Source organism: Triticum urartu, chromosome 6 (genome assembly GCF_003073215.2).
Source record: "Triticum urartu cultivar G1812 chromosome 6, Tu2.1, whole genome shotgun sequence".
Lineage (NCBI taxonomy): Eukaryota > Viridiplantae > Streptophyta > Magnoliopsida > Poales > Poaceae > Triticum > Triticum urartu.
The window spans coordinates 518,001,279-518,012,120 of record NC_053027.1 but is presented as its reverse complement, the minus strand read 5'-3'; the positions used below and the strand labels follow the sequence as shown (position 1 = coordinate 518,012,120).

Below are 10,842 nucleotides of genomic sequence, written 5' to 3'. Positions count from 1 at the left end.
GAGAGGGGAGAGTATCGTCTATGTACCCTCGTAGACCGTAAGCGGAAGCGTTATGACAACGCGGTTGATGTAGTCGTACGTCTTCACGATCGACCGATCTCATCACCGAAGGTACGACACCTCCGCGATCTGCACACATTCGGCTCGGTGACGTCCCGCGAACTCACGATCCAGTAGAGCTTAGAGGGAGAGCTTCGTCAGCACGACGGCGTGATGATGGTGATGATGTTGCTACCGTAACAGGGCTTCGCGTAAGCACCGCTACGATGTGACCGAGGTGGATTATGGTGGAGGGGGGCACCACACACGGCTTGGAACAATCAACTTGTGTGTTCTAGGGTGCCCCCTGCCCCCGTATATAAAGGAGCATGGGGGAGGCCGGCCGACCCTAGTGGCGCCCAAGGAGAGGAGGAATTCTGCTCCTAGTAGGAGTAGGATTTATCCTTTCCTAGTCCTACTAGGAAGGAGGAAGGGGGAAGGAAAGAGAGGCAGAGGGAGAGGGAAAGAGGGCCCCCTCCCCTAGTCCTATTCGGACTCCCCTTGGGGGGCGCCACCTCCTGGGCTGTTGCCCTCTCTCTCCCCTAAGGCCCACCAAGGCCCAATACTTCCCCGAGGGGTTTCGGTAACCCCTCCGGCACTCCGGTTTTCTCCGAAATCATCCGGAACACTTCCGTGTCCGAATATAGCCGTCCAATATATTGATATTTATGTCTCGACCATTTCGAGACTCCTCATCATGTCCATGATCATATCCGGAACTCTGAACTACCTTCGATACATCAAAACACATAAACTCATAATACCGATCGTCACCGAACGTTAAGCGTGCGGACCCTACGGGTTCGAGAACTATGTAGACATGACCGAGACTAATCTCCGATCAATAACCAATAGCGGAACCTGGATGCTCATACTGGTTCCTACATATTCTACGAAGATCTTTATCGGTCAAACCGCATAACAACATACGTTGTTCCCTTTGTCATCGGTACGTTACTTGCCCGAGATTCGATCGTCGGTATCTCAATAACTAGTTCAATCTCGTTACCGGCAAGTCTCTTTACTCGTTCCATAATGCTACATCCCATACTAACTCATTAGCTACATTGCTTGCAAGGCTTATTGTGATGTACATTACCGAGAGGGCCCAGAGATACCTCTCCGACAATCGGAGTGACAAATCCTAATCTTGATCCATGCCAACTCAACAAACACCATCGGAGACACCTGTAGAGCATCTTTATAATCACCTAGTTACGTTGTGACGTTTGGTAGCACACAAAGTGTTCCTCCGGTATTCGGGAGTTGCATGATCTCATAGTCATAGGAACATGTATAGTTATGGAGAAAGCAATAGCAACAAACTAAACAATCATCGTGCTAAGCTAACGGATGGGTCAAGTCAATCACATCATTCTCTAATGATGTGATCCCGTTAATCAAATGACAACTCATGTCTATGGTTAGGAAACATAACCATCATTGATTCAACGAGCTAGTCAAGTAGAGGCAAACTAGTGACACTCTGTTTGTCTATGTATTCACACATGTATTAAGTTTTCGGTTAATACAATTCTAGCATGAATAATAAACATTTACCATGATATAAGGAAATATAAATAACAACTTTATTATTGCCTCTAGGGCATATTTCCTTCATGCCGACCCGGAAAACACGTTTGTAGTTCGCGGAAAAATGGCTTTGCGGGCCAGTGCGGGCGGCCACAGAGTCAGATTCCGCATAACGGACCAGTATAAAAGGATATTCACGGAATATGCTCTTTTACGGGTCGGCTTTGCGGGGTCTGCTCGGGCGCCGCTCCTGCCGGCCCGCAAATATTAATGCCACTCCATAATACAACAATCATCTACTTTACAAATAATTATTCAGAAAAAATATCAATATGACATCACAATACAACAATCATCCACATTACAAATAATTATTCAAATCATCGAAGCAAACTAAATAATTCAATATAAAACTTGTCCCGAATACAAATAACACATGAATTAAATGAAAATGAATAGAAAAATGAGTTTTGTTACTGTCCAGCCCTTTGACAATGGTGCTCAATGAGATCCTCCTGAAGCTAAAAGTGGGTGTTTGCATTTTCAATCTCCTTGTAGGTATGAACAAAAGCTCTAATGCGGTTAGGGTCTCTAACTGGTTTCACACGGCTACCCGCATTATCATAGAAGAACTCCAAGTTCATGTCTCTCTCATCTTCGAGAATCATATTGTGAAGAATAACGCATCATGTCATGATGTTTTTCAAAGTCCGCTTGTCCCAAAAACGAGTAGGACCACGAACAATGGCAAACCTAGATTGCAAAACCCCAAATGCTTTTTCAATATCTTTTTGGGCCGTCTCTTGCACCCTTGCAAATTCACATTGTTTCCTAGTTGTGGGTTCTTTGATGCTCTTGAAAAATGTGCACCAAGGAGGGTATATACCACCTGCAAGATAGTACGCCTTTGTGTATTCATGCACACTGATAGTGTAGGTGCAAGCAGGAGCATCACCACTAGCTAGCCTAGCAAATAAATAAGACCGTTGCAACACATTGATATCATTGAGAGTACCCGGCATACCAAAAAAAAGCAAAGCCAAATCCATAAATCCTCGGATGCTATGGCCTCTAGCACAATTGTGGCATCACGAGACTTGCCACAATACATTCTGTGCCATGCCTTCGGGCAATTTTTTCAAGTCCAATGCATACAGTCAATACTACCTAGCATGCCAAGCCAACCTCTTCTCTCATTAGATGCCATAATTTTTTTGTGTCTTCCTCGTTGGGTGTCCGAAGATATTCAGGACCAAAGACACGGGCGATCACTTTGGCAAACCTACGCACTGACTCAATTGTGGTATCTTCACCAACGCGAAGGTACTCATCGACATAGTCAGCCGGAATGCCGTATGCAACTACCCTCATAGCTGTCGAGATTTTCTGATATGCACTAAATCCCTTCAAGCCCGCGACATTTCTTATTTGAGTAAAATACCGACAATTGGCCTCGCAAGCTTGAACAATTTTCACAAAAAGAGATTGGCGCATTTGGTACCTTCTCCGGAAGAGGTGCGGCGGGTATGTTGGATTCTCCGCGAAGTAATCTTGCATCAACATCTTGTTTCCAAGATGGCGATTTCGAGGAATGCAAAGATGACCGACGGTCGATCCTCGCCGCCTCTTTTGGTTCTCATCTTCGTGCTCCTTCACGGCAAGGGCCATCACCAATGTCTGCTGGCGATAGTTGGCAAGCAGCGTCTCAACATCCGAGTTGTCCGAATCGAACGAATCGTCGAGCAAAAACTTCTTGCACGGGCTCAATTCCATCTAAATTCACAAAAAACGCACGCCGCGTTAACCGACTATGCATACCATTCGGCACAAACGCAACTAAAAACTCACCGGCGGCTCGGGGGCGGTGGCTCTCCAGCGGCGACGGCGACTAGGGGCGGCTCGGCTCGGCGGATCCGGGGGAGGGGGTGCAGCGGCTCGGTGGAAGACGGTAGGGGCGTCCCCGTGGCGCGATTCCGCCCGCGGATTTGGCCGGAATCGCCAGCGGCGGACGGACGGAACCAATGGCTGGCGGCGGCGGAAGGAGGTGGGGAAAAGGCGCGGGCTGAAATATCCCTCCCGCCAACCGCTTTCCTGGGATAAGGGGCACCGTAGGGGCGAGGTGGAAACCAGTGTATTCGCGGGTTGGGGACGAGATTTTGTCGCGCCCCTCAAAAATATTTACGGGTCGGACGCGTTTGCGGGGTCTGGTTGGGCAGAATTTTTCGCGTCAACCCATATATTGACGGTTATTTTGCGGGTCAGGTCTTTTTACGGGGTCTGCTAGAGATGCTCTAATCTAGGTGCAACGAGCTTGAGACCAGGGCAGGGACATGTCCGTGAATCCAGGTAGGCAACCAAGCAATGTCCGGGCACATCTCATGGATGGTCTCAGGCCAGGCGGATTTGTCCCAGGATTGCAACCAAACTGACCCTCAATGTGCCAGAGGTGACTTGACCCGCGCGAGGACGACGTACTCGTTCATGGCCGTGCGGTGCACAATAGTGTTTTTTTGCGGGATAATACTTGTATTACTCAATCATCCAAGAATTACAATCACGACCGACAATGTCTAGGAGTTCTTCTGGACCGGATCCAAGCCACACAATTGTTCGGCATCATGGTCGTCCAAAATTTGCCAAGAAATGACTAGCATTATTTTTGCTACGAACAATATGAGTAATACAAGAATTACGCTCGATCAAAAGATTTTTGATCTCCTTTATCATAAAGGCATATTTTGATCTATTTGTTTCTGCACTTTGTACCATGTTCACTGCTTGTAGACTGTCTGATTCGACATCGATAGGTAGATTGCTCCATTGTAGCGCAAGCAAAAGGCCCTTCCGAATGCCCATAATCTCCGTCTCAAGCACATCATCACAAGTAAACAAATATCTGCATGAACTAAAAATGATTCTGCCTCTGTTGTCTCTTAAAATCATACCTATACCTGCTACACCATTCAGAACAGATCCGTCGGTATTCAACTTCACCCGGCCAGCCGATGGGGCAGCCCAAGAACTAAAGTCCAGTTGCCTTATATTGCATGAAGGAGCAGCCAAAGGGAAGCACACCTGGGCTGGGTACTTACCCTTTGAGTGGTCTGCCAGCGGGTCTGAAGCAATTGAGTTTAGCGAGGCGACGTAACTAGCAAGAAAGCGGCAGGAGACATCCACAGGTGGTGCAGGTTTGTTATGAACCAACTCATTTCGGATGTGCCATATCCGCCAGAGAAGCATCATGAACCGTAGCCGGACAGGTTCGCACAACTCTGAAGTTATTTGAGCAAACCATTCCCTTCCTGTAGGCAGTATTTTTGTAACATCTGGGAGATCCCATTCAGCAGGCATTGCTTTCCAAAGACGTTTTGCATTAATGCAAGAGCAAAAGGTATGGAAGGAATCTTCCTCTTCACAGCTACAAATCGGACACATAGCACTTGTTTCCAGATTTTTTTTCTGTTTGTTCTTCCAAGTAGCAAGAGAGTCTGTAGCTAATCTTCATGCAAAATTCAGTACTTTAGGCGGAGCCGGAGTGGACCAGATACACTTCCAGCCATCCCGAGCTCCATCTGGGTGCCTACTGGAGGAAGCAACAGCACCGTTCATCGTCTCATTAGACGCAAGTCTGTAAGCACTACGTACTGAAAAGACGCCCGATCTTTCTGGCGCCTAGGCAAGGAAGTCGTCACCAACCCGGGAAGAAGGCCGGATTTTCAAGATTTCACATATGTCCACAGAGCGGCACTGTCGGCCCTCGCGTCGATGCCGCTGGATGCCGGGGGTGAGTCACAGAGTCAGAGCTGACCCGGACGACGGCGCGAGGACGTCGTGGCATGCATTGGTCCCTGTGCCGATGCTGGAGGCGAGTCGGCTGACCAGAAAGGAGGACGCTGCTGCATGCATATATAGCAGCCGTGGTTCGGCGGCGAAAGGAGATGCCCGGGGCCGAGAGCCGACGGTGCGCTGCTCATTAGCTAGCTAGCGGTAGCACAGCCTGCCTCGAGCGGCCACTGAAGTGGACACAAGAAAATACGCACAAACCCATCCAAAGACTCAGAAAAGTACGGGGCACTTGGTATTTTTTTGCTGGAAAAAAGACGCGGGGGAGAAGATTTAATCTGATCGTTGGATGGAGAATGGACGCAGGGGAGCACGGGGGGCAGCATTAGGCAAGCCCCGTCCAGACTTACCGTGCCTGCCACGACTGTCGAACCACACCAGGGAATATATAACCGAGCCGAAGCGGGCGAGACCCGACCCGACAAAACCCACACCAAAACCCCCACGTTCGCCGCCTCTATTCCCGGAACCCCATCGCCGTCGGCCATGGCGGCGACGCAGCCGTCGGCGGACGTGGAGGGCGCGCTCCTCGCCCACCTCAACGCCAACGGCGAGATACCCGACTCCCGGGCCTTCGCCTCCTCCCTCGGCGTCCCGCACAAGGACGTCGAGGACGTCATCAAGAGGCTACGCGCCTTCCACATCATCGAGAGCACGGTACGGCACCCTCTGCTTCGCGTCGTCCCTGCCTTCCCCGAGTTGTTCCCCCGAGGCCTGACGAGCCGTGCTTGCTTTCCTGCCCGCAGGACATCACCAGGGAGGCGTGGGTGCTCACCGACGAGGCCAAGGGCTACGCCGCCGGGGGCTCCCCCGAGGTGCACCTCGTCGCGGCCATCCCGCCCGAGGGTGCCTCCAGGGCCGCGCTCGAGGTGAGTTCCCTCTCTGCTCCCTTTAGGAGGCGCTCGGTTCGAGCCGATAGTTTCTGCTCCGGGGATGATCTCTGACGCCCAGAGTGCTGCATTGCAGGAGGAATTCGGGGACGTCTTCGATATTGCACGGAAGGCTGCCGCCAAGAACAAGTGGATTAGATTTGAGAACGACCTCGTGCTGAGAACGGTATAGAGCTGAGCTCGTTTCGTCTCTTCTCTTTGTTGTCGTCGGAGAGATATAGAGCTCGGTTCAGTGTGTATTTGTATTGGAAACTTGCCTGGCATGTTCTCAACTTGCCAGTGTGTGGGTTGTAGATGTAGAAAACAATTGCCTCATCATCATAGTTCAACTATTTCAATGTGCAATGGTTACATCTATGTTCACTGAAGGTCTCTGGGCGTGCGTGCGTGCCTTTATCTGTCTTGAGCTTTGGCATGACATTGTGTAATTTCTTTTCGTTTTATTCAGGTTGAGGATGCCAGGGATGAGTTTCAAGAGCTGCTTAAAAGAGTGGAGAATGGGGAGGTTGGTGTTGCTTATTGCTTGTTGTTCCTCCTATATTTTGCATTTCCACTTGGAACCATTTACTGGATTGTGTGGCATGGCACAATTATTTCATGTAGGTTGTTCCTGATAAAATAAAGGAGTTGGAGAGAAGAAAGCTTGTAACAAAAGAGTAAGTATCTGTTTTGAAGATATCTCTTTTACAGTTTCAGTAAATGCTAGCCAAGTACAGTATCAAATAGTCGATTATCCCCAACTTTTACACCTGCTTCGCTGTTTTTCAGAAAAACTATTTGGTATTCACTGAAGAAGGGACCTGAATTTGTTGTAAAGAGAAAAACATTGGCTACCGATGTGACACGAGAACATCTCAAGAGGTAATTTGATGTCACTTCTCTCAAGCTAATTTCCAAAATTGATCAGGAAACCTCTGCTTGTTGACTGTAAACTATAATGTACTATGAGCAATTGAAGACTACATAGAAGACTCCTCATTGCCTTTTCTCTTGTAAATAGCCCAACTGTACTTATCCTATCTGTGAAAGGCTACATTAAACTTAATTGTTATGTTAAAATCGACTTTTAATAACATCTATTATGTGTGTACCTATTAATGGATAGCAGTAGCAGACTTCTGATATATTTCCCTTTTAAATGTTTTTTTCTTTCCTAATAAAGTGGCGACTGGAAGGATCTGGAATTTAAAGATTATAACTATGGAGCCCAAGGACAACCTATTGCGATAGGATATAGTCAACCCTTGTTGGAGGTACTTCAAATCTTTACGGTGTTCCGTTTTTTCATACAGCTTTATCTGATAAACCAGATAAATCATAACTGTTATTTCATGGATTTTCTTCAGGTCCGTGAAGCAATCCATAACATTTTTCTTGAGATGGGGTAAATAAAAATATTTTGGTCATGATATTTGCAGTTCAAGGCAATATTCAGAAAATGGATTAATTCATTTTATTACTTGATGTAACAGGTTCAGTGAGATGCCTACAAACATGTTTGTAGAGAGCAGGTAAAATACAATATAAGACAAGATATTGTTTTTTTTCTGTTCTCATACCTGTTTGTTGTCAATTTCTTGTACTGGTAGATCTTCTCTACAAACTTGGAAGTTATTTTAGGTTTTAGGATTGATAGATTGGTGAAAATACCGTATTATGAGTATATGACAAGACAATGTAGTGTATAGCATATCATAGTTTCCTAGTTAAAGATCCATATATTGTAAAAAAAAGATAAAATCCATATATGTATATATAACATTATATATGGCTGTCTTTCCTTTGGTAGCTTCTGGAATTTCGATGCACTGTTCCAGCCACAACAGCATCCTGCTCGTGATTCGCACGATACATTTTTCCTCAAAGGTAAAGGTTATGTTACTTATGTTCAGCCAACAGTTGGATTTAAAGGGTAGCTGTTGGTTATGTTACTTCTGTGTCACACATACATTTTTCCTCAATCAATTTTTTTGCAGCCCCTGCTACAACAACACAATTACCTGATGACTATCTTGAGAAAGTGAAGCAAGTCCATCAGTATGGTGGTTATGGCTCCAAAGGGTATGTTGTGGTGTCTTTGCTGCAGTTTAGTCAAAGAGTTTTTAATTTGAGGTTGCTGTCTGCAGGTATGGTTATGATTGGAAGCGAGACGAAGCGGAGAAAAACCTGCTTCGTACTCACACAACTGCAGTTTCCGCAAGGATGCTATACAAGCTAGCACAGGAGGTATAGCAATTAAGTGCTGCTTATTTTATCTTTTATCTATGTAATTCTATGTAGGTGATATCAATTGTTTTTTCTGTTCTGTTGAACAATTCATGAGATCTGTTTTTCTTTATAAATCACCATGGTTGTTCAGAAAACTTTTGCTCCTAAGAGATACTATTCTATTGATCGTGTTTTCCGGAATGAAGCTGTGGACCGAACTCATCTTGCAGAATTCCACCAGATAGAAGGTAACCATTCTCTTGATTCTTGCCTATGGGTGGTTCAATTGATCGATATTTGGTCCGTATCGTAGATGTCACACACATGTAACCTTCTGCCAAGGAGGCTACTTACAATGCTTCTGATTTCAGGTCTTATTTGTGATTATGGTTTGACGCTTGGTGATCTGATAGGAGTATTGGAGGATTTCTTCTCCAGACTAGGTGCTAAGCCAAAATCATCAACTTTGTTACAATATTTATTTATGGATCTTGTTGTTAAATTTGTTAAAACTGTACTGCCATCTGTTATTCAGTTATTCAAAGAATATTGCTGCTCCATGCCCATCTGCATAATGTGTATTCGGCATGTCTTTAATATTCTTGTCCTGTATCTGCTATCTCCAGTACATAGAGATTTAATTATGCCACCTCTCCTTTTCTGGCTCTTAGGCATGCCAAAGCTGCGTTTCAAACCTGCCTACAACCCGTACACTGAACCAAGCATGGAAATTTTCAGGTCAGAACGAGTTTGATTGCTATTGTTTTCATGATTGTTGTGATCCCATGAATCATTATTATGTTTACCTTTTCAGCTACCACGAAGGTTTCAAGAAATGGGTGGAAATAGGCAACTCAGGCATGTTCAGGCCTGAAATGTTACTTCCCATGGGACTGCCAGAGGGTGTTAATGTTATCGCATGGGGTCTTTCACTTGAAAGGTAAAACTGGCATAGTTTCCATATGAATGATTCCTTTATGTGCATCTATATATGTTAAATTGAAGTATAATGTAGAGCATATAAGTAGATTTTTAAAAAAAAAGTCAAACGGAGAAAAACATGTACATCTAGAATGTCAAATATGTGTCATTAGGTTCATAATAAGATGTAGTTTTATATTTGATATATTTGATATTGTAGATATAAATAGTTTCCTCAATAAACTAGGTCAAAGTTTGACTTATTCTAAAAATCTATACACACTATATTATGGAACGGAGGGAGTATGTTTCAAGAACTCTTGCTTTATCTGTCGAATTGCAAGAGATTTGTGCTGACCACATTTTGCTGCTGAATGCAGGCCAACGATGATTCTGCAAGGGATTGACAACATACGGAATCTCTTTGGGCCAAAGGTATTTTGCTTATTAACTTTTGTGTTATACCACGAGCCTGTGCTAATATTAGTATTAATTATGATCTTTACAGGTCGACTTCAATAAGATCAAGGGCAGACCGATGTGCCGCGTGGGGCTGTAGTGAGCCGGATAGGACTTTAGCTGGAGGTAACATGACTGACATGTCATGCTTGAGTTGGATCAGCTGCTGGATGCGAATGGTGTTTCTTTGTGGCTGCTATACCTTTGAAAACCAGTACTTGTGCAGTTTGACAGAGGGAGTGCAGAAACGCACATATGTTGTACTGCTAGCTCTGAATTGCAATTTTGAGGTGTTTCCATGTATGATACTACAGTCTTCCATTTCTGTGCAGTCTCAGTCTTTTTGTTGTGTAATCTTGCGGTTCCCTTTAACAAAGGTGAGCGCACACAACCCTCTATGGAAACACACACACACGGTTGGAAAAGAAAAGAATCAAGGGCTTGTCATATTTATCTCCCATGTCATTTTGAAGCCTGCCCTGTCTATTTCCAACCACGGCCAACTGTGTAGACTATATATAGAACATCGTAGTGAAGTCAACAAACAAATGACGACGATAACACGAGTTCTCCTCGTGGCAATTCAGGGCGCAAGTTGGAGTGATCGATCGAATTTTTATCATGATACAACACCACCAGTAGCTGCAAAAGTTGAGATGCATAGCCCGCACAGCGCAACACTAGGCCTAGTGCCGTTTGCACCCGAGTGGCCATTTTATAGACTGGCATTCAGAAGTCAAAGTTGCCGTGTTTTCCTTGCAGACTCGATCTGTTCCTCTCCGGACGTTTTCCTCCAGCACCGACTCTAGCGGTTCTCCCTATGCCTCGGTTCAGTCCGTCCAGCAAGACGCATGCTTTGCATAATTTCTACGAAGCCAGGATTTTCAACCAACATTGAGCCAGTAGTAAAACAACTGGAAAATTTTACAATGTGTAATGTGTGTGGGAA

The 10,842-nt window shown here is 45.5% G+C and overlaps 1 protein-coding gene across 1 annotated transcript; it reads left to right on the top strand.

Annotated features, from left to right (window-relative positions):
* The first annotated feature begins 5,831 nt into the window (after positions 1 to 5,831).
* Positions 5,832 to 9,993, top strand: LOC125516896 (phenylalanine--tRNA ligase alpha subunit, cytoplasmic-like). Its single transcript, XM_048682167.1, has 18 exons — positions 5,832 to 6,072; positions 6,162 to 6,284; positions 6,382 to 6,471; positions 6,754 to 6,810; positions 6,909 to 6,961; positions 7,074 to 7,166; positions 7,468 to 7,558; positions 7,652 to 7,689; positions 7,778 to 7,816; positions 8,095 to 8,171; positions 8,282 to 8,366; positions 8,432 to 8,531; positions 8,665 to 8,761; positions 8,885 to 8,956; positions 9,185 to 9,251; positions 9,328 to 9,453; positions 9,815 to 9,869; positions 9,943 to 9,993. The coding sequence occupies exons 1-18, from the start codon at positions 5,902 to 5,904 to the stop codon at positions 9,991 to 9,993; spliced, it is 1,485 nt and encodes a 494-aa protein (XP_048538124.1). The 5' UTR covers positions 5,832 to 5,901.
* Positions 9,994 to 10,842: the final 849 nt, after the last annotated feature.